Source organism: Jaculus jaculus, chromosome 17, assembly GCF_020740685.1.
Source record: "Jaculus jaculus isolate mJacJac1 chromosome 17, mJacJac1.mat.Y.cur, whole genome shotgun sequence".
NCBI classification, from domain to species: Eukaryota; Metazoa; Chordata; class Mammalia; order Rodentia; family Dipodidae; genus Jaculus; species Jaculus jaculus.
Window position 1 is genome coordinate 18,077,350 of NC_059118.1, and position 22,177 is coordinate 18,099,526.

Consider the following 22,177-nt stretch of genomic DNA (forward strand, 5'->3'; position numbering starts at 1 on the left):
TAATAATTTTTTATTTATAGAAAATTGAGCTGGGTGTGGTAGTACATGCCTTTAGTCCCAGCACTTGGGAGGCAGAAGTATGAGGATCACCATGAGTTTGAGGCCACCCTGAGACTACATAATTTCCAGGTCAGTCTGGGCTAGAGTGAGACCCTACCTCAAAAAAAATTATGGAAATTTGAACTCTATTTTTTTTTAAATATTTGTTAATTTTTTTTTTTTTATTTGAGAGCAACAGACACAGAGAGAAAGACAGATAGAGGGGGAGAGAGAGAATGGGCGCGCCAGGGCTTCCAGCCTCTGCAAACGAACTCCAGACGCGTGCGCCCCCTTGTGCATCTGGCTAACGTGGGACCTGGGGAACCGAGCCTCGAACCGGGATCCTTAGGCTTCACAGTCAAGCGCTTAACCGCTAAGCCATCTCTCCAGCCCTTGAACTCTATTTTTAATCTTCATATGTTAGTCAATGAATATTTTCCCATGTTATGAAGTTGGACATCTTTTAGGGTGCCAGAGTTATGCCATGTCCCAAACCATCACTTAGAGGGACTTTCTTTTTTTTTTTTTTTTTGAGGTAGGGTCTTGCTCTATCCCAGGCTGACCTAGAATTCACTGTGTAGTCTCAGGGTGGCTTCGAACTTACGGTGATCCTGCTACCTCTGCCTCCTGCATGCTGGGATTAAGCACATGGGCCACCATGCCTGGCTTCCTTTTTTTTTGTGATGAAGTGTTTTTTGTTTTTTGTTTTGGTAGGCCTCTAACTCTCACCTTAGCCCCCTGATTGACAGGATTACAGGTGTGCACCACCATGCCTGGTCTGCAGTAACTCTTAAAACTGTTACAGTTCCAAGCATGGTGGCACATGCCTTTAACCCCAGAACTTAGGAGGAATAAGTAGGAGGATTGCTGTTAGTTTGAGGTCAGTTTGGGACTGCAGAGTGAGTTCCACATCAGCCTGGGCTAGAGTGAGACCCTACCTTGAAAAACCAAAAAAAGAAAGGAAACCTCTGCCAAATTAACTTTTTCTGTTTGTTTGTTTGTTTTGTTTTTGTTTTCTGAAGTAGGGTCTCACTCTAGCTGACCGGGAATTCACTATGTAGTCTCAGGGTGGCCTCAAACACAGCGATTCTCCTACTTCTGCATCCCAAGTGCTGGGATTAAAGGTGTGCGCCGCCATGCCTGACTAACTTTTTTTAATTGTATTTTATTTATTTATTTATTTATTTATTTATTTATTTATTTATTTGAGAGCGACAGACACAGAGAGAAAGACAGATAGAGGAAGAGAGAAAATGGGTGCGCCAGGGCTTCCAGCCTCTGCAAACGAACTCCAGACGCGTGCGCCCCCTTGTGCATCTGGCTAACGTGGGACCTGGGGAACCGAGCCTCGAACCGGGGTCCTTAGGCTTCACAGGCAAGCGCTTAACCGCTAAGCCATCTCTCCAGCCCTTTAATTGTATTTTTGAGAGTTAAAGAGAATATTGGTTCTCTAGGGCCTCCTGCCAGTGTATATGAACTCCAGATCCATGCCATGTACCACTTTGTGTATCTGGCTTTACATGGGTACTAGGGAATCCAGCCTGGGCCATCAGGCTTTGCAGGTATACACCTTTAGCTGCTGAGCCATCTCTTCAGCCCCAAATTAATTATTATTATTATTTTTTCGAGGTAGGGTCTCACTCTAGCCCAGGCTGACCTAGAATTCAATAAGTAGTCTCAGGGTGGCCTCGAACTCATAGTGATCCTCCTTCCTGTGCCTCCCAAGTGCTGGGATTAAAGGTGTGCACCACCATGCCTATCTTTAACTTCTTTTTTATCTTTTTATTTATTTATTAGAGACAGAGGGAGAGGGAGGAAGGGAGGGAGAGAAGGAGGAAAGGAGAGAGAGAGAGAGAGAATGGGCACACACCAGGACCTCTAGCCACTGCAAATTAACTCTGAATGCATACATTACCTACATTACCATGTGCATCTGGCTTATGCAGGTTCTGGGGAATTGAACCTGAGTCATTGAGCTTTATAGGCAAGGGCCTTAACCACTAAGTCATCACTCCAGCCCTGGACTCTTTTTTTTTTTTTTTTTTTTTTTGGTTTTTTGAGGTAGGGTCTCACTTTAGCCCAGGCTGACCTGGAATTCACTCTGTATTCTCAGGGTGGCCTCAAACTCATGGTGATCCTCTTATCACTGCCTCCCAAGTGCTGGAATTAAAGGTGTGCGTCACTACGCCCAGCTTTCTTTTTTTTTTTTTCAATTTTTATTTATTTTTTTGAGAGCGAGTGGTAGACAGAGAGAGAACAGGTGCATCAGGGCCTCCAGCCCCTGCAAACAAACTCCAGATGCATGTACTACCTTGTTTACCCGGCTTATGTGGGCTCTGGAGAGTCAAACCTGGGTCCTTTGGCTTTGCAGGCAAGCAACTTAGCTGCTAAGCCATCTCTCCAGTCCTGGCCTCTTCTTTATAATCTGTTATTTTGGCAGAACCAAAAGGCAGTCTATTTCTGTTCTATTTAAGTGGCTGTGGTGGTCAGAAGATTCCTACTTATAGAGGGCTCCTGTCTACCTTCACCCCAACTCCAGTCCTGGCCTGTTCCCAGGGCCATCTGATCCCTACCTCATGTGATACCAAAGCAGATGCGGCGGTTAGCGCTGGCTTCCAGGAGGGAGAGCAGGTGGCACAGCCATCAGTCACTGCTTGTAGAGATGTAGGGCTCTGGACTAGGACCTAGGAAATCCAGAAGAGGCAAGCAGGGATTGGGCAAATGGGCAGGGTGGCATCCACTGATGGCCACCTCAAGGCAGCTGTCCACAGCCAAGTGTTCTGCACTCTTGCCATCCGTGTAAGCCTATCCCTCTTTAAGTATGGGCCTGTGAGAACTGCTTTTAAAAAGAAATTCTTTTTTGAGGTAGGGTCTCACTCTAGCCCAGGCTGACCTGAAATTCACTATGTAGTCTCAGGCTGGCCTCAGAGTCATAGCACTCCTACTTCTGCCTCCTGAGTGCTTTTGAGAAAGCTACCTTACTGGGCATGGTGGCACACACCTTAGTTCAGCACTTGGGAGGCTCAGGTAGGAGGATTGCCAGGAGTCTGAGGCCCGCCTAGGGCTACAGAGTGAATTTCAGGTCAGCCTGAACTAGATGAGAACCTGCTTTGAAGAAGAATGAAGAGAAAGGAAGCCTCTTTTACCCTTGGGCCCATTGAGATGTTCAGCCATAGGGTGGCATTTAACTTTTTATGTTACTGGGCAGCCTACTGCATAGCTGACTGCTGACCTTGTCCTGGGGTCAGCAGTGGAGAGCCTTTGTGCATAACTACCTCCTGCACCTCAAGGATAGTTGTCTTGCAGCAGGGGCGCGTGTGGTCCTTGGACCTGGGTCTCAGCTACTTTGTGTGGATGAGTTGTAACTTTGGACCATCCTTGTCCTCTTCCAGAGCCTAATATCCAGGCAGATGAATAGAGTACTTACCCTGAGATTAAAAGGGGAAGAACAGTGGGGGCACACGCCTTTAATCCCAGCACTTGGTAGGCAGAAGTAGGATGATCACCGTGAGGTCGAGGCCACCCTGAGACTACATAGTGAATTCCAGGTCAGCCTGGGCTAGAGGGAGACCCTACCTTGAAAAGAAAGAAAGAAGGGAAGGGAAGGGAAGAAAAGAGAAAAGGAAAGGAAGGAGAAGAGCAGTGAGCTGGCAGTCTATGGGCTAGATCCAGATGGGCACTGGGCCTCGTTCTGCTGAATCTTGCTGATTTGCTGCCACCTGCTATTCTTAGCAGCTGAGCTCAGGTCAGAGCTGACCTGCATTAAACAACACATAGGCACATTCATTCTCTTTCAGAGTCTCTGTCTCTCTCCCCCTTCTCTCTGAGATAGCATCTTTCTGTATATTTCTGTATAGTCCAGGCTGGCCTCAAACTTGAAATCCTCCATGCACAGCAGCATATACCATCGAGCCAGCCTAATGGGTCATTTTAGCTCTGGGCATGTGTGCTGAGATAAGGTAGCCACCCAGGCAAGTTTCTCAGCTTCCTTGGCTGCAGCAAGTGGGCCATGTCCTCTGCTGGCCATCTGTGGACCAGTAGGACAGAGAGTCAGCCAGCAGCGCAGACTACTGAGTCCTTCGTACTGCCAGATCATGTCTGATCAGCACAGACTTCCTTGGCTGAGTGGGGGGAAGTCTGCCCCCCAAAGAACAAACACAGGCATAGGGATAAGGCTTAGACTTGGTGACCCTGGTATTGATCAACTTGGGAACTGGTAGTTCTTCCAGCCTAATAGTCCCAGCCAGAATTAACATAGATACATTTGAGAGTAAATTGGTTATAGGCCATGTTGGGAACATACGTTATTCCTTGGAATCTTCAAAGAATCTCTGACATATAGCTATTCTTTTTTTTTTTTTGGTTTTTCGAGGTAGAGTTTCACTCTAGCTCAGGCTGACCTGGAATTCACTCTGTAGCCTCAGGGTGGCCTCGAAGTCATAGTGATCCTCCTACCTCTGCCTTCCAAGTGCTGAGATTAAATGCGGGCACCACCCCGCCTGGCAGCTGTTCTTTTTGAAAAAAAAATCACACACACACACATATAACATTTATTTCCAAGGAGAGAGAGAATGGGTGTACCAGGGCTTCTAGCCACTGTAAAGTCCAGATGCATGCACCACTTTGTGTATCTGGGTTTACGTGGGTACTGGGGAATTGAACATGGGTCACTAGACCTTGCAGGCAAGTGCCCTAACTTTTGAGCCATCTCTTTAGCTTCCTCTTTTTGTTGTTTTTTATTATTTATAGATTTACTTACTTTTTGGTTTTTCAAGGCAGGGTCTCACTGTAGCTCAGGCTGACTTGGAATTCCCTATGTAGTCTCAGGGTGGCCTTGAATTCACAGTGATCCTCCTACCTCTGACTTCTGAGTACTGGGATTAAAGGTGTGCGCCACCACGCCTGGCTTCTTTTTGGTTTTTTGAAGCAGGATGTTGCTGACCTGACACTCTGTAGCCCCAGGCTGTCCTCAAACTCAGGGAGATCCTTCTAACAGTCCTGAGGTACATGTGCCAAGTGGCACTGGTTATAACTTTTAGCTTAGTAGCTAACCCTAGGCAGCCATGCTCTGAAGCTCAAGGAAAAGGCTTGGAGAAGGATTTAGTGTCATCTGGCTGATTTCAAGGACTTGTGGGTCCCTGGCAGCCTCTTTCTTCCTCCACAGGAAACCCCTGAACTTCCAGAACCTGCCAGAGCATCTGGACCAGCTGCTACAGGTGGACAGTGAAGATGAGGAAAGCCAGGGTATGTGGCCACGTCCTTTGGAATGGGGTTGAGGGGTATGGAGGCTTCGCTAGTGAGCTCAGTGCAGCCTATGCGCCTGTCAGTCCCTCGGCCCTGCCTGACCCTATACCTCTTCCCTTCTCAGGACAAGTTGATGGGCGACTCGGCCCTTCCACTGTGGTCCTGGATCACACAGGAGGCTTTGAGGGGCTTCTCCTGGTGGATGATGACCTTCTGGGGGTGAGTAAGAATGGAATATGGGCCCCTGGCTCAGTCCCTTCAGATATAGTCCCATGCTTCTTCTGATGTGGCTCTGTTTTATACTCATCTTGATGGTGCTGGTCATAAACTCAATCCTGACATGTCTCCACACCATGATGTCCTTAGTCCCTAAATCCTCCTGATATAATCTGACATCTTGATATAGCTACAGCCCTAAGCCCTCCACAGCAAAGTCCTGAATCCCATCATGCTTCTGGCCCAGAAGCTCCTGACACAGACACAGTGCAGTGTCGGCCACTATAGGTCTCTGCCATCAGGGCTAGTTTAGCTGGGAACAGAGTCTGTGTCATCTGAAGACAATTTACCATCCATCTTTTTCACCCAGGTGATTGGACACAGCAATTTTGGCACTATTCGCTCAACCACGTGTGTATACAAAGGTGAGCCCACACTCCACCAAGGTCTAGAGTGCTGGGAGGATGTTGGAGGCCCTGGGCCTAACTCTCCTTTATTCCAGGGAAGTGGCTCTACGAGGTGCTTATCTCCTCCCAGGGGCTCATGCAGATTGGCTGGTGTACCATCAACTGCCGCTTCAATCAGGAGGTACAGGCAGGGGAGGGGCTTGCCCAGGGATCTTCCTGTTGCAGGTGTCACCAGGGCACGAGCAGCCCCGAGACATGCTCAGGACCCAGATATATGCTACCCTGTGAGGAAGGAATATGTCCCATTCCACCTCGGTGCAGCCAGTTACAGAACTCCAAATTTCCACTCTTCTGCAAGAACTTCACCCCCCAGCTCTAGAGCCTTGAGGATTGTAGATTCACCTAGGTGGGGCTCTGGCCTGCTCTCACCTGTTTTCCTCAGACCTCACAGGCCGTTCCTTCCTAGGAAGGGGTTGGAGATACACACAACTCCTACGCCTATGATGGGAACCGGGTGCGCAAGTGGAACGTGACCACAACAAACTATGGCAAGGTGAGGGTGGGGCCTTGTGGATCACCAATGCCATGATCACCCCACAGCCTGTCTGGAGACACTGAGCAGCCATAACAGACTAGGCTTTATGAAGGGTCAGCGATTTTGGTACTCCTATCTACTTGTGGCTGGTCTCATTTGGGTGGTCCTGGAAATGCACCTGGGGTTACAGAGTGGGTAGTCTGCTGTTCTTCTGTGTTTCTGTAAGGCCTCCTCTCATGGCAGGCATGGGCAGCAGGTGACATCGTGAGCTGCCTGATTGACTTGGATGACGGTACTCTGTCCTTCTGCTTGTGAGTCTCCTACTTCTGTCCATAGGCCTAGCCAGAATGCCCCAACTTCCTGGTCCCTATAAGGGATCCAGGCCAAGTTTGGTAGCCTGAGGGTGGGCAGCCACATCCTTCTTGGCATTACCCCACAGGACCACACTTCTTCTCCTCCAGGAATGGTGTTTCGCTGGGCACTGCCTTTGAGAATTTGTCCAGGGGCCTAGGAATGGCCTACTTCCCAGCCATCAGCCTGTCTTTCAAGGAGTCCGTGGCATTCAACTTTGGCAGCCGTCCTTTGCGATATCATTTTGGGAAGATGGCTATGGGTGGCTTAGCATTTAGGATGAGAGGCTTTCTACCTCAGTAGCACTGTGGGCCGATGAGACTTTCATAGGGTGCAGCTTAGCTAGGCTGCATCAAGGATAACAGTCCCTGCAGCAGTCTTGTTAGGTAGGTGCTGTCAGTTGTCTCCCTCGACTGGATGGAGGACAATGAAGTGGCATGTGTTGCCTTGTGGAGACTGGCTGGGAGATGAGCTCTCAGTGGGGGAGAGGGGTGGTGTGGCTGAGCCTCAAGTCAGGTGTTGCTGGCTTAACTCTGTGGCACCTACCCAGTTGCGGGCTTCCGGCCCCTGCAGGACCCTCCATTTGCTGACCTGGTGCAGGCACAGAGGTTGCTGGGCTGCTTCCGTGCGGTGCTCAGCATAGAGCTAGACCCTGTGGTGAGTCAGGTTCTGGTCTGGGTGAGCTGGAGTCCTCACAGAGGTTGCTGGGTTGCTTCCAGGCAGTACTCAGCATAGAGCCGGACCCTGTATTGATTGGGTCAGAGTCTGGTCTGGGTGAGCTGGCATCCTTCCCTCATGATCCTGTCCCCTCCCCCACGTGTAGGAAGGGCGCCTGGTGGAGAAGGAGAGCTCTGAATGGCAATTGCAAGGGCAGCCCACCATCCTCCTCACGCTGGCCCACATCTTCCATCACTTTGCACCACTCCTGGTGAGGAAACAGGGTGGGGAAGAGGCAGGCCATGCTAAGTGTGCCCATGGCAGACACACTCCTGTATGAGGGCTGGGGTGCTCAGGTGCCAGAGACCCAGTAGTGTCATCTGGTAGGTCTATATATAACCAAAGTGGTCAGTCCTCAAGGACAGCACCCTAGGGAGGAGGGGTCACTTTTAGCTGAGGGTATCCCCAAAATATTTTTTTCTAATTTATTTTTGTTTATTTATTTGAGAGTGAGACAGAGAGGGAAAGAGGCAGTGAGAGAGAGAGAATGGGTACACCAGGGCCTCTGGTCAGTGCAAATTAACTCCAGACGCATGCGCCCCCTTGTGCATCTGGCTTACATGGATTCTGGGGAGTCCAGCCATGAACTGGGGTCCTTAGGCTTCACAGGCAAATGTTTAACTGCTAAGCCATCTCTCCAGGCTCCCCCCCCAAAAAATTTTTTTTTGTTCTTTTTTATTTTATTTATTTGAAAGCGACAGACACAGAGAGAAAGGCAGATAAAGAGAGAGAGAGCCCAAAAAGATTTAAGGATCATAATGTCATAGGCTGAGGAAAATGCATGAACAGCTGGGTGTGGTGGTACATGCCTTTAATCCCAGCACTTGGGAGGCAGAGGTAGGAGAATCACCAATTCGAGACCACCCTGAGACTACACAATGAAGTCCAGGTCAGCCTGGACTAGAGTGAAACTCTACCTGATAAAAAGAAAGGAAGGAAGGAAGGAAGGCAGGCAGGCAGACAAGAAAATGCATGAACAAAGCCATAGAGGGATTATAATCCAGTGAGAAGAGGTGAAGTCACCTTCTCCCTCAGTCAGACCTTGGAAGGGCTCATATCTGCGTTGGGGTTGCTTGAGGGGCTTGAGATTGTGTCTGAGGTTGCGTGCCCCTCGAGTGCTTGCCCTTTGATGCAGCGCAAGGTGTACTTGGTGGAGGCTGTACTCATGAGCTTCCTGCTGGGCATCGTGGAGAAGGGCACACCTGAACAGGCACAGTCTGCGGTGCACCAGATCTTGGACCTCTTGTGGCTCTTCATGGAGGTGAGACTGTGGACCTTAGACTCTGGCCAGGCTGTAGACTCCCCCATTGCAGGGGAAGTATGGTAGGGCCTTGGCAAGGCCCCCACATGGCTGTCCTAGTGTCTCTCCCCAGGACTACGAAGTGCAGGATTGCCTCAAGCAGTTGATGATGTCTCTGCTGCGTCTGTACCGGTTCTCACCCATCGTCCCAGACTTGGGTCTGCAGGTGGGAGCATTTATCCTTGTCCTGAACCCCCCTGGTCCTCACCTACCCATTCTGAGCATCCTTTCTCCACAGATCCACTACCTGCGGCTCACTATCTCCATCCTGAGGCATGAGAAGTCGCGCAAATTTTTGCTGAGCAATGTCCTGTATCCTCCTCTTGCTGCTAGACAGGCCAGCCTTGTAGTGCCCTCTGTGGGCATCAGAGGCCAGAGAGAGCAGTGTGCATGAGACCAGGGACCCCTAAGGGGGCTCATAAGGATTAGAATTGACTCCCTTGGCCCTGGCACAGCCTTCTTGACCCCATATTGCAGAGGGGGGACCACAGTTGCCGGGTCTCCCGGCTAAGCAAGTCTGTCCTCTCCTGCAACTGCATGAGGAGGTGGGAGGGCTGTGGGCCCTGCCAGTCAGAGACCAGCTCTTTTGTCCAAGTGCCTCAACGGGGTTCTCGAAAAATCTCCTCTGAGGTGGTAGCAATTCTACTTCATAGTGTTAAGAACTGTCTGACTTAAGAAGCAGAGCCCAGCTTTAGGCCCTTGTCCTGGCAAGCCTGAGTGGGAGCCATCTTCTTAGTCTGGTACATTTTAGCCTCCAGAAGGCAGAAACAAAGAGGGCCAGAGTGGGGTCCTGAGATGAGGCTACCATGCCCTATCTCCAGCCTGTCCCATTGACCTATTTCTATGATAAGCCTTATCATGTACCTGCTGGGTTTTAGGCTTGCACCATTACATGGTGATATTGGCACCCTTTATGATAAGAGAGCTATGATGGGCTTTGCAGGGAGGGCTCATGAGGATATACAGTGGGTCCTTTGGGGAGCCAAGCCCTGCCTTGACGACCATTAGCTTCGACATGCTCCGGTCCGTGGTCTTCTTTTATATCAAGAGCCCCTTGCGTGTGGAGGAAGCCGGCCTGCAAGAGCTCATTCCCACCACCTGGTGGCCCCACCGCTCCAGCAGAGAGGTGGGTAGATCTTAAGTGGCCTCTTGGCTAAGCAAGTCTATTTAGCATAGTGAGAGCTGGCTCAGTCAGTATGCTTGAGCCAAGTGGCACTGAGCATGTGAGGCCTCTTTCCCAGTCTTGGGCCCTGAAGGCCTGGAGCTGGGGGTGGGTCTCTTGTCTAAAATAGGCCTAGGTAAGTTCCTGGTAAACAATACTCTTTTCCTTTTTTTTTTTTTTTTTTTTTTGTAGGGTCTCACTCTAGCTCAGGTTGACCTGGAATTCCCTATGTAGTCTCAGGGTGGCCTTGAACTCATGTGATCCTCCTCCCTCTGCCTCCTGATGCTGGGATTAAAGACGTGCCACCATGCCCAGCATCTTCTATTATTATTAATTTATTTACTTATTTGAGAGAGAGAGAAAATGGGCACACCAGGGCCTCTAGCTACTGCAAACAAACTCCAGACACATGTGCCACCTTGTGCATCTGTCTTTATGTGGGTTCTGGGGAATCAAACCTGGGTCCTTTGGCTTTGCTGGCAAGTACCTTAACTGCTAAGCCATCCCTCCAGCCCCTCTTTTCCATTCTTTGTCCTGCCTAGGGTAAAGACAGTAAGGAGACAAGGGAGGAGACCAGCGAGGAGCGGCAACGGAGGCGGGCCTATGAGAGGGGCTGCCAGAGGCTCAAGAAACGCATTGAAGGTTAGTCCTGGCCTTGAGCGCCGGGTAGGGGGTTAGAAGTTGTGCGTGTGTTCTTGAGGGCACTTGGTAATTAAGTTGTACTTGGGGAACCCTGGTGGTAGAGGAGGCCTGACCCAAACTGCTGCCATCTCCCATTCCTGGGAACCTAAGAAATCTGTTCCCCATCCCACTGTAGTGGTAGAAGAACTGCAGGTCCAGATCCTGAAGCTGCTGTTAGACAATAAAGATGACAATGGGGTGAGTAACTCCAAACTCCCACTGTTTTGGGCCCCAAGATTCAGATGGCATGGCTCACGGCAAGTTCAGCATTTAGCTGTCTTGTCTGGCCAGCATGCCCAGCTCATCACAGCCTCGTTTTCCCCTTCTATGAAGGGTGAAGCTTCTAGGTACATCTTCCTGACCAAGTTCCGGAAGTTTCTGCAGGAGAATGCTAGTGGCCGGGGGGTAGGTATCCTCCAGAGCAGCCACTGTGGACCCGTGGCTGTGTTGGGTGCTCTGGGCTTTTGGTACCTCTTAGCTTGCTTCACACCTGCCTTCCCCTGCTGTGTTCTCTACTGTTTCTACCTGCCTGCCCAGGCAGGACCTTGCATACCTTGCCTAAGGGAAGAATGGGCTGCACTCTGGGTTGGTACCAGCACATATTTTCTTCCTTTTTTTTTTTTTTTTTTTTCCCCGAGGTAGGGTCTCTAGTGCAGGCTGACCTGCAATTCATTATGTAGTCTTAGGGTGGCCTCGAACTCACATTGATCTTCGTACCTCTGCCTCCCTAGTGCTGGGATTACAGGGATGTGCCACCATGTCTGGCTTTTCTTTCTTTTGTAAAAAATTATTTGTTTGAAATGGGTGTGACAGGGCCTCCAGTCACTGCAAATGAATTCCAGATGCATGCACCACCTTGAGTATGTGGCTTTATGTGGGCACTGGGGAACCAAACATAGGTCCTTAGGCTTCACAGGCAAGCACCTTGACTGTTAAACCATCTCTCCAGCCCCAATGCCTGTTTTCTGCCCTTTGCTCATAGAACCTGCCCATGCTCTGTCCCCCTGAGTACATGGTCTGCTTCTTACACCGACTCGTCTCTGCTCTCCGCTTCTATTGGGATGAATACAAGGCTTCCAACCCTCATGCTTCCTTCAGTGAAGGTGAGTTGACCCCAGGCCCTCAGTCAGTGAGGCTGGATAGAGCCAGACCTGAGGCATCCCTTACTGTTGCTGTGGAAAACCAAGCTGGGGTGGAGAATGGGGAGTTGTCCCTGGCTTCCTGTCTAGTTGAGTCTCTTTTAAGAGCCCCACACTCTAGACCCGTGAGCCAGGGTTGGCTCTCACTGCCCCACAGGTTCCTGCCCACTATGGGGTCTTATTTCTTGGTTCTATCAACCAGCCCATGTGCAGTCTGTAGGGGTACCTTGGGTGTGTGCTGGAGGCACTGTGTTTGGGAGGACAAAGCCCCCAGGGGCCATAGAATCCTTGCTCACTCTGAATTAGAGGATATCCCATCAGGCTGGGCTCTCTCCTGTGTGACTGCCTGCCAAGAATGCCCCACCTTCACCCCAAGCTACACAGTTGTTAGCATTAACCTGAAACAATGAGTAGGATTGGCAGGGGAGGTTTTGGCCCCACTGTATACTTGGTTTGGTAGATGGCCAAAGCCAAAAGTTCTTAACTGTGATAGGCAAGAGTTGAGGAGGGCATAACTCTGGAGAGGGTCCTCCTGCTAAGTACTGACTTACGGCCCTTGTCCCCAACTCCTTGTAGAGGCATATATCCCACCCCAGATCTTCTATAATGGCAAAGTGGACTACTTTGACCTGCAGCGTCTTGGGGGCCTCCTCTCACACCTTCGGAAGACCCTCAAAGGTACGTGGAGGCCATGGTAGTGAGCTGTCCTGGCTGTTTAGGGGCATTCACTGGGCCTGCTGTGCCCTGGGTACTGAGCCATCCTGTGCCCACTAGAGGGCACCCGAGTCTCTCTGCCCACTCAGGCAGAGAGCTGCTGACCTACCAAGCTGCCTCTGATCTTGGGTCTAGCCAGCCCTCCCTTCTCTGGGTACCTACCCCAGAACAGACTGGGAACACACAGGCAGGGATCAAGTGTACTGGCAGGAGACTTAGTATGTCGGTGAGGCAGGGGTGTGCCAGTATTCTCTGAGCTGCCTTCAGTGGTGAGCACAGGTCACTGCGCTGTAAAGGTCCAAGGGCGCCATGTGCTGAAGGCAGGAATGCCAGAGACAGCCAAGTGTGCCATGGGGACTGGCTGGGAAGGAAAACTTGAGGCAGGGTAATGAGGCAATTCTGAGGCTTTTAAAAGCCATAAAGCAGGATACAGCCCTCCAGGAGCAGCTTTGGAAGGCCTGGGCGTGGCGAGGCAGGGGAGCAAGTATAGGTCCTCTTGGTGCTGTGCTGTGAAGGATGCCATGCAGGGGTTGAGAAAGGGAACGGTTGTCCGAGCAGTGGAGGAGAGAGGCCTGGACAAGCAAGTAGGGGAAGCAGAGCAGCAGAAGACCCCAATCCTGCCAGTAGATCTGTGGCTGGGGGTGCCGCAGGAGGAGGCTGGGATGCCAAATTCGCTGTTAGACATAGTGTGTTTGAGGTACCTAGGAACTCAGCTGGAGTGAAGACTGAGCTGGACACATGGTTCTGGCAGCTAGAGAGGAGGAGGCATCTAAAGTGAGGTCTGCAGAGGCCTAGGTAGTCAGGACCTCCTTTGGTCTTAAGGAGCAGTCATAGAGTAAGGAGACCCTGTAGTGTTGGAAGTAACAGGATGCAGACAGGCCGCAGAGCTACAGGTATGCCATCACGGAGAATGCCTCTTGCAACTAGTTGCTGCTGGTTGAGTGGTCCCTGGGATGGAGAGGGAAGGCGGTCACAGTGAGAGGTCCCTGGGATGGAGAGGGAAGGCTGGGTCACAGCGAGAGGTCCCTGGGATGGAGAGGGTAGGCTGGGTCACAGCGAGAGGTCCCTGGGATGGAGAGGGAAGGCCGGTCACAGTGAGAGGTCCCTGGGATGGAGAGGGAGGGCTGGGTCACAGTGAGAGGTCCCTGGGATGGAGAGGGAAGGCTGGGTCACAGCGAGAGGTCCCTGGGATGGAGAGGGAAGGCCTGTCACAGTGAGAGGGACAAGCCACACAGTGGGAAGCAGGTTCTGCAAGGGTTCCTGTCCAGCCTGTCAGTTCTGTCACTGCTCTGGGCAGTTCTACCCTAGCCCCTCTTCCTGCCACTGGCCTGAGTGTTCTCCTATCCTGTCCTGTCCTGTCTCTCAGACGATCTTGCCTCCAAAGCCAACATTGTGATTGACCCGCTGGAGCTCCAGGCAGCCACCATGGATGACCTGGATGAAGATGAGGAGCCAACCCCTACGGCTGCCCAGGTGCGGCAGTTGGGGCGAGTGAAGGCTTCATGTTGGCTGTTCCTTTATCATCTGGGCAGGGAGACCACACGGGGCCCCCTCTGTTCCATGCAGGCAAGGGCCTTGTCATCAGCAGGTTCCCTGGCCTCGGTGGAAGCATGAGCCCTTCTATGCCCTTGGCTCTGTAGATCAAGGGAGCCCTGTGTGGGCCCTGGTTGTGGAGAGCTGATTAACCTCTGATCCTATCTCTCCATCACAGCGACCTGTGCAGGCCCTGGCCATAGGAGGGGCACTACCTCTGCCCCGGCCTGGGTGGCTCAGTTCTCCAACCTTGGGCCGGGCTAACCGTTTCCTCAGTACAGCAGCTGTGAGCCTCATGACCCCACGGCGGCCTCTGAGTACGTCGGAGAAAGTGAAGGTCCGCACACTGAGTGTGGAGCAGAGGACCCGTGAGGACAGTAGGTGCTGGGCAAGGCAGAGCCAAAACGTCCCTCCCCTAAGCCCTGTGCTGTGTGGTCTGGCTTCATCCCAAGGACACAGGAAGCACAATAGGATGACATGAAATCAATGCTACAGAAATAGGTCCTGGCTCAGCAGGCCTTGCCCTGCATCCCCCTCCCTTGCCTAATTCTTCCTGAAGTTCCCTCTTTGGACAAGGAAGAGAGAGGATTCCCCCTCCCATGAAGCCCATCCAACCTATGCAGACTTAAGAGAAAACCTGGGTGGCGTGACTCTAACCCTGTTCTCTTCTGTTCCCCAGTTGAGGGAAACCACTGGAATGAGGGCCTGCTGCTGGGGAGGCCTCCTGAGGAGCCTGAGCAGCCCCTCACTGAGAACTCACTGCTGGAAGTCTTGGACGGCACCATCATGATGTACAACCTCAGTGTCCACCAGCAGCTGGGCAAGGTCCTGTGGTCTGGGGGAGGGCTGCTCTGGTCAGGTGTGTGTGTGTGCACATGAACACCCACCCCAGCCCACAGAACTGGGCAAGGTCATGCACTGTTGGTCTGTGTGGTCTGCAGGAGGGCGCTCTGGTCAGGGTGTGTGTGTGTGTACGCACATGAACCCCTGCCCACAGAAGTGCATGTGCATAACTGCACAGAAACACATCACACAGCAAGACTGGCTTTTGTCCCTGCTGCCCAGGATTATTTTTTATACGAAGATGCTGCCCTGGGTGCAAGGTTGGGAACTTGGCAGGCTGGGCTGCAGGCAGGGATTGAGGTACCAAAGGGTCACTAGCTGTATGGTGTTCAACACTCTAGATGGTAGGTGTGTCTGATGATGTCAATGAGTATGCGATGGCTCTGAGAGACACAGAGGACAAGCTCCGCCGGTGCCCCAAGAGGGTAAGGCCTGGGTAGGCAAGTGAGCCTTGGGACAGAAGGGTGTTGCACAGGGACAGCTTGCTAACTTGTTGGGGTCCCCAGGGCAGCCCACAAAAGAAATTTTGGCTGAGGGTGCCAAAATTTCTTTGTCCCTACTTCTGCCCTGATTGTCCCAAGCAGTAAGAGGAAGGAGGATTGTGGGGCCCATCCAGCTCGTAATTCATCAACAAGCTGCGGCTTTTGCCAAGGCTCCCCCATCCCCCACCCAGTAAGTGCTTACCCACTGTTCTCATCAATTATGAATGGACCCTGAGTGCCTCCTCGGCCACTTGCAGAGTCAGCAGGAAGTAGAGTCCGACTCTCCCAATCCCTGCGCGGCTGTCACCAGAGCCCTGGCTAGCTGTTGAAACTGCAGTCTGCCTCTCGGTCCCTGGTGCTCCCACCAGGTGCTCACAAACCCCCAGCTGGGTCTTACTTCCACAACCTGACTGGTCCCCACGGCCTCATCCTGAGGCTTCCTCAGGGCCATCACTGACCACCACTGGCAGAAGGGAGTTTTGAAAGTAGGCCCCTACCCCTCACTATCAGGGCTCCTGCCAGTCTGCCTGGGGTGGGTCCTGGCCGTGGGTCCATGTCCTGATGGTCTTCCTTCCCTCTGGGTGGCAGAGGAAGGATATCCTTGCAGAGTTGACCAAGAGCCAGAAAGTGTTCTCAGAAAAGCTAGACCACCTGAGCCGTAGGCTTGCCTGGATTCATGCTACTGTCTATTCCCAGGTAAGTAGCTATGGCTCCAGCCTGCCCTGCCCTCCCTCACTGTCTGACCATTGGCAGGGCAAGGCTCTATCAGGACACTTGCCTTCTTGGTCAGGGACTTAAGCAGAGATTGTTTCTGGACACCCACCCCTAGCAGGCACCCAGTTCATGACTCCTTCCTTCAGAGAGTAAGGCCATGTCCACCTGCCTCCTCTCTTGGCCCTGCCTCTCAGACCCTGACCCCTCTGCTTCTCCCAGCACATCCAGGACTCTGTGACCCTCCCTGAGCCTCACTCTTTCTGCACCTGCTTCCAGCTCATTCACCTCCATCCTTGAGACTACTTAGTTTTCTGCTAACTTGCCTTCACTTGTTGAATCAAGGCCAGGTATGCCAGATGCCATCCCAACACTTTGCTTACATAGTAGGGAGCCAGAGCATCCTAGGACCTTCAGCCCAGTGTGGTACACGCTCTGTCTGGGACTGAAGTTTGATCCCAGGCCCTTCCTCCTCCCAATTAGTTTCTTCTACTACCTCTCCTAACAGCTCCCTCCCACCCACCAGTGGTACCCTGAGATTAACCCCAAGTGCTCAGAGAGGAAGAATACCCCACCTTCAGAACTGGACAGTCAGGACTGCCGGGCACTTCTCTGTCTACCATGCCATCTGTGTTTGGTGTTTCTCCTGGCCATTTCCCCAAGCCTAAACCATTCATGTCTTGCCCATTCCTCCCCCACTCCCACCACCACTCCCACCACCACTCTAGCCCCATGGAGACAGTCACTGTGTCAAGGAAGTTTCCTTCCCACCTCTGCCTCCCCAGCTCCAAGGCAGTCTGGCTACCTTCTTACTACACCATCTTCTCAGAACCCTGGCCTCCCACCTTTCTGCCTTTTTTCCTATTTTTTTTAAAAAAACTGTTTTAAAGAGTTTGGTACTTTCTGTTTGTTTTTTGTTTTTCAAGGTAGGGTCTTGCTCTAGCCCAGGCTGACCTGGAATTTACTCTGTAGTCTCAGGCTGTCCTTGAACTCATGGTGATCCTCCTACCTCTGCTTTCTAAGTGCTGGGATTAAAGGCGTGTGCCATCACGCCTGGCTCAGAGTTCATTTTGTATGTGGCATGAGACATCATTCTTCTGCACATGGATATCCATTAGTTTCTAGTGCCATTGGTTGAGGCTTTCCCCTGTAGCACCTTGCTGAATTTCACTTCTGGGTTCCTTTACTTCATTCCTTTGGGCTTTACAAGTACCAACTTTTGAACTTAGGAAGAAGTGTGAGCACCTTTGCTATTTTTCTATTATTTTGGCTACTCTTGGGGAATTTCTGAAAGGGTTTTTCTGTTTTTTGCAAGAAGTCCTTGGAGCTGTGTGTTCTGACGCACACCTTTAATCCCAGCACTCAGGAGGTTTAGATAGGAGGATCTCTGTGAGCTCAAGGCCAGCCTGAGACTAGTGAATTCCAGGTCAGCCTGGGCTAGAGTGAAGCCCAACCTCAAAAAACCAGGAAAAAAAAAAGTCATTGGAATTGGGAGAATCCTTTTGGCAATATTGGTATCTTAGCAGTATTAAGCTAATAATCCATGAACATAGATATCTCTAATTATTTGGATCTTTCGTTTCTTCCTGTGCCCCTTCATATCCTAACAAAGACTGAGTACCACATTGAGGACAGGGCATTGGGCAGGTTTCACCTATTGTCTGTGGCCTCTTCCCCTAGAAGTCATGATGCCTGTGTCTTGTAACCACCCCCCAACCCCCGCCCTTGTGTGTGCACGCGCGCGCGCGCGCGCGCGCGAAGACACACCCACACACCCACCACCACCACCACCACCACCACCACCTTCTCTGAGCTTCAGACCAAACCTTGCCCTTCTCCACAGACTTTTCCAGAGCTTGCCCAGGTGCCTCATGTTCCACTTGTTCTTAGCCACACTCCCTCTTCCCTACACCAGACCTACTTCGCCAGTGCTTTTGACCTTCATGAAGGCTTCACCCCCTCCAGAAATGGGAGCACTGTTCTTGGTGTGGCCTTTCCCTTACCCACAGCCCACCAGCGCATCCAGGTCCTGCTGTCCTGCTATCCATCCATTTGTCTGCCCTTTTAGACCGGGACAGTGCTATGGCTTCCTCACTGTCACATCCTCACCTACCCCCACACACCCTTCTGCGCTGCTCACAGTTTCCTCTTTCAAACTGCTTTCAGTCTCAGTGCTGCCCACTCCAGGCTGGACATCCCCCCTCGCCTGCCAGGGACTTGTACTTAGGCCGCTGCTCACATTTCCTGCAATCTAGGGCTCAGTTCTGATGTCACTGTCCTGGGGAAACCTTCCCGACTCCCAGACCAGGCATGGTCCTGTGGCCCTTTTCAGTAAGCAGTCCAGCAGCCCTGTGTGTGCCTCCTGTAGGAAAAAATGATGGATATCTACTGGCTGCTGCGTGTGTGCCTACGGACCATCGAGCATGGGGACCGCACAGGGTCGCTCTTTGCCTTCATGCCTGAATTCTACCTGAGCGTGGCCATCAACAGCTACAGTGCTCTCAAGAACTATTTTGGTCCTGTGCACAGCATGGAGGAGCTCCCAGGTGATGGGACCATTCAGGCTGGATGGGGGCAATGAAAGAGGGCCAAACATGGCTTGTGTTTATAAATCATAGCTGGGGGTAAGGCCCTGGTGGGGCCACGTGGAAGTCTTCATTTCTACAAGACAGCTAGTCTGGGCAGGGCCTGGCAGTGGTTGTCTGGATCAGGCTCTGAGCTGGCAAACCCTTGCCCCATCCCAGTCCTTGTGCAGCTTCATTTTAAATGACAGCTTCAGGGAATGAGGGGCTTTGACTGCTGAGTCATAAGTGTGTGCCAGAATGAGCCAGAGCCCTGGTTAGGACACTTGCCCAAACATACACTCCCCACAGCAAGGCTGCCATAGCCCCTTCTCAACTGCTAGTCTATGCCTTGTCCAACATGGATCCAGACTGGCCCTGGAGGCCACCCCTGGAGCCCGCTTCCCAACCACCCTAACAAGGGACACACCTACTTCTGGAACCCTTACTTCTGACTGGTGGTTTACAATGCCCACCTTTGCAGGCTATGAAGAGACCCTGACCCGCCTGGCTGCCATCCTTGCCAAACACTTTGCTGACCCTCGCATCGTAGGCACTGGTGAGATGCCTTCTAGAGGGCCTGGCGGATGGGGATGGAATGGCATATCTGGAAGGCTGTTTTCTACATAAATTATTACCTGGTGGGCATAAGGCTTGAGGTAAGGGCCTATGCCAGGCACCTGCTGAGGCACAGCCTATCCCGGCAGACATTCGAGATTCACTGATGCAGGCCCTGGCCAGCTATGTGTGCTACCCACACTCCCTGAGGGCTGTGGAGAGGATCCCTGAGGAGCAGTGAGTAGAAGTCTGGGGAAGGGGCACACACCTCGCTCTGCACACAGCACCACGCCCCACCTTACCTGTGCCCACTGTCCCTCACCTGCATAGGCGTATCGCCATGGTGAAGAATCTCCTGGCGCCCTATGAGCAACGGCCCTGGGCTCAAACCAACTGGATCCTGGTGCGGCTCTGGAGGGTAAGCCACACCTGAGGGAACTGACTGTGGCCAGCTGGAGGAGAGAACTGCCCTTCCCACTGACCCCTGCTGTCCGTGTCCCCAGGGCTGTGGGTTCGGCTATCGCTACACACGGCTGCCACATCTTCTGAAAACCAAACCAGAGGATGCCAATTTACCCAGCCTACAGAGTGAGTATCGTGGTGGGCCAGGTCCTGGCATCAGCCCTGTACGGATAAGCTGCTGGCCCCGGCCCACCACTCTTGGAATCTTTGAGATTCTCCTGCTCCTCCCGGCCTATCTTATAGCTTGTGGCAGGCTCCTAACTCCCTACCTCTCCTTTACAGTTTCCACTTTCCTCCCATCCAGAGATGTTCCAAGAACACCCCCTCTTGCTTCTACTGGGCCTGTCACTCTGCTGGACTCACAGGGAAAGGGCACGCCTTCCCAGCTTGTTAGCAGCTCATGTAGAGTAGACACTGGTCTTTGCCCTCAATGACAGCTTCCTAACTTCTGGCCTTGTCCCAGCACTATACCTCCCTTCTTTGTTATCTGCTGTTGCTAGACCCAGGCAGGACATGGCTTAGGCTTTGGACCCCAACTTGAGCAGCACAGGCTGGGAGCTAGCCAGGGTCAGAGCGGCTTCCTGAGAATCACAAGCATTTGGCTGCAAGTAGAGGCTCTTCTGTCTCCTGTGACTAACAAAGTCTTTTGAGCCCAGGGGCCTTCACTTTGACCTGGGTGTGCCCTTGCCTTATACAGCTTGCATAGAGGGCTCGCCACACTCTACACACCGTGCCCACTGGTGTTTTTGCCCTTGCAGGCAGAGTTTTGCTCTTGGGGTGTCCCCAGAGAGGCCAAATGCTTTGATCCTCTTGTAGGGCGGAACTGAGCTGCAAATGGAGAGGGGCAGTGGGGCCAGATATCGTCCTACGGCTGCAGGAGCTATTGATCTGTGTCAGAAGAGTGGGGAAGTGTGTCGGGTCAGCTGCTCCTGAGAGCTCTGGTTACTGCTGCCTGCCAGTGCAAACTTGGCACCCACCACCTGGGCTGTATGCCAAGGCCAAGCCAAGGGCAGCAGAAGATAGTAGAGGACAGTGGGGCTCACTTATAGGTTCTTGGAGAAGCTGGCCTTGATTTGAGTGGGGAGGGTCCAAGTTGCCTTATGTTGATACTGCCTGCTGGACTTTATGATTCAGAACTTGCTAAAGGTCAGGTGCAGCTCTAGGCCTCTAAGCATGAGCTAGTGTGGGGGTTAGAAACACCTGGCACTTGCGGGTGCCCAACAGAGGGAGAGGTTAGACTTGGTCCTAACCAAGCAGTATAGTACTATACTCCTATGCCTCCATGACTTAAATGATACCAGGGAGCCATCTTGCTTACACCAGTGGGTCAATGGATGAGGTCAGCCAAACAGGCAGGGTCACTGCCTGGGAACTCGGGTGTTGCTTCCTTCCTCTGCCTCCAGAGCCCTGCCCCTCCACCCTGCTGCAGCAGCACATGGCAGACCTGCTGCGGCAGGGTCCTGATGTAGCACCCAGCTTCCTCAACAGTGTCCTCAACCAACTCAACTGGGCCTTCTCTGAGTTCATCGGCATGATCCAGGAGGTAGACCATGATGGGACCTAGTGGGCTGGGCTGGGCTGGGCTGGGCTAGGCAGGGCAGGAACCAAGACCCTGTAGTGTAGCCAGGCCTCTAACTGCTTCCTGCCTACCACGTGGTGGCTCAGATTCAGCAGGCTGCTGAACGCCTGGAACGAAATTTTGTGGACAGCCGGCAGCTCAAGGTCTGTGCCACCTGCTTTGACCTCTCGGTCAGCTTGCTACGTGTCTTGGAAATGACTATCACACTGGTGCCTGAGATATTCCTTGACTGGTCCCGACCTACCTCTGAGATGCTGCTACGGCGTCTTGCACAGGTGTGTCCATCTGGGCAAAGAGGGTAGGACCCTGGGGAGAACTCTAGTGGCAAACTTGCCCATCCACCAGTAGGCTCCTCCTCTCACAGCTGCTGAACCAGGTGCTGAATCGAGTGACAGCTGAGAGGAACCTGTTTGACCGCGTGGTCACCCTGCGGCTGCCTGGTAAGGATCTACGTGCCTTGTACCCTAACACCTTGCAGACCTTGGTTCCCATGGCCAAGAGCAGTGGTGTCTGAGCCTCCATTCCATACTAAAACAGCCAGGCTTGCACCCCTAGCCTTTCCTTAGGAAGGACAGAGGAAGGGTCTATAGTATCACATGGCCTGGAGTGAGTGGTTCATCTTCCTTCCCCCACCATAGGCCTGGAGAGCGTGGACCATTACCCCATCCTGGTGGCAGTGACAGGCATCCTGGTACGGCTCCTGGTGCATGGTCCGGCCTCAGAGTGAGTAATGGGAACTGTTGGCCCCAGGGGAGTTGGGCATGCCCTTTGAGGAGGGACTGGGCAAGTCAGGACCAGGCCTCCTTGTACCTCAGTTTCCTTATCTCAGAAGTGGATCTCAGTATTTGGTCTTGAAGCAGAGGGACAATGGGGAGGTATGAGCTGCTGACAGATGTGGCAGTGGTAGCTGCTCTGGGTAGGACAGGGTGTCCTAGCTTGTGGC

At 52.3% G+C, this 22,177-nt stretch overlaps 1 protein-coding gene across 2 annotated transcripts in view; it reads left to right on the forward strand.

The window, feature by feature from the left end:
• Rnf123 (ring finger protein 123) overlaps positions 1–22,177 on the forward strand; it is a 30,873-nt gene that overhangs the window by 4,661 nt on the left and 4,035 nt on the right. Inside the window, exons 3-34 of one of the 2 annotated variants that reach the window (XM_045137025.1) lie at positions 5,204–5,283; positions 5,408–5,502; positions 5,870–5,924; positions 6,002–6,087; positions 6,373–6,459; positions 6,685–6,752; positions 6,903–7,028; positions 7,335–7,449; positions 7,616–7,720; positions 8,645–8,770; positions 8,883–8,975; positions 9,048–9,121; positions 9,818–9,935; positions 10,514–10,613; positions 10,789–10,850; positions 10,986–11,057; positions 11,635–11,755; positions 12,368–12,469; positions 13,872–13,978; positions 14,217–14,415; positions 14,718–14,863; positions 15,223–15,306; positions 15,952–16,059; positions 18,443–18,620; positions 19,120–19,194; positions 19,340–19,430; positions 19,524–19,611; positions 19,697–19,781; positions 21,059–21,198; positions 21,321–21,509; positions 21,599–21,674; positions 21,873–21,957. In XM_045137025.1, coding sequence (XP_044992960.1) covers positions 5,204–5,283; positions 5,408–5,502; positions 5,870–5,924; positions 6,002–6,087; positions 6,373–6,459; positions 6,685–6,752; positions 6,903–7,028; positions 7,335–7,449; positions 7,616–7,720; positions 8,645–8,770; positions 8,883–8,975; positions 9,048–9,121; positions 9,818–9,935; positions 10,514–10,613; positions 10,789–10,850; positions 10,986–11,057; positions 11,635–11,755; positions 12,368–12,469; positions 13,872–13,978; positions 14,217–14,415; positions 14,718–14,863; positions 15,223–15,306; positions 15,952–16,059; positions 18,443–18,620; positions 19,120–19,194; positions 19,340–19,430; positions 19,524–19,611; positions 19,697–19,781; positions 21,059–21,198; positions 21,321–21,509; positions 21,599–21,674; positions 21,873–21,957 — 3,336 coding nt within the window. The remainder of the gene's footprint in view (positions 1–5,203; positions 5,284–5,407; positions 5,503–5,869; positions 5,925–6,001; positions 6,088–6,372; positions 6,460–6,684; positions 6,753–6,902; positions 7,029–7,334; positions 7,450–7,615; positions 7,721–8,644; positions 8,771–8,882; positions 8,976–9,047; positions 9,122–9,817; positions 9,936–10,513; positions 10,614–10,788; positions 10,851–10,985; positions 11,058–11,634; positions 11,756–12,367; positions 12,470–13,871; positions 13,979–14,216; positions 14,416–14,717; positions 14,864–15,222; positions 15,307–15,951; positions 16,060–18,442; positions 18,621–19,119; positions 19,195–19,339; positions 19,431–19,523; positions 19,612–19,696; positions 19,782–21,058; positions 21,199–21,320; positions 21,510–21,598; positions 21,675–21,872; positions 21,958–22,177) is intronic. The other variant, XM_004664246.3, reaches the window with a different exon arrangement.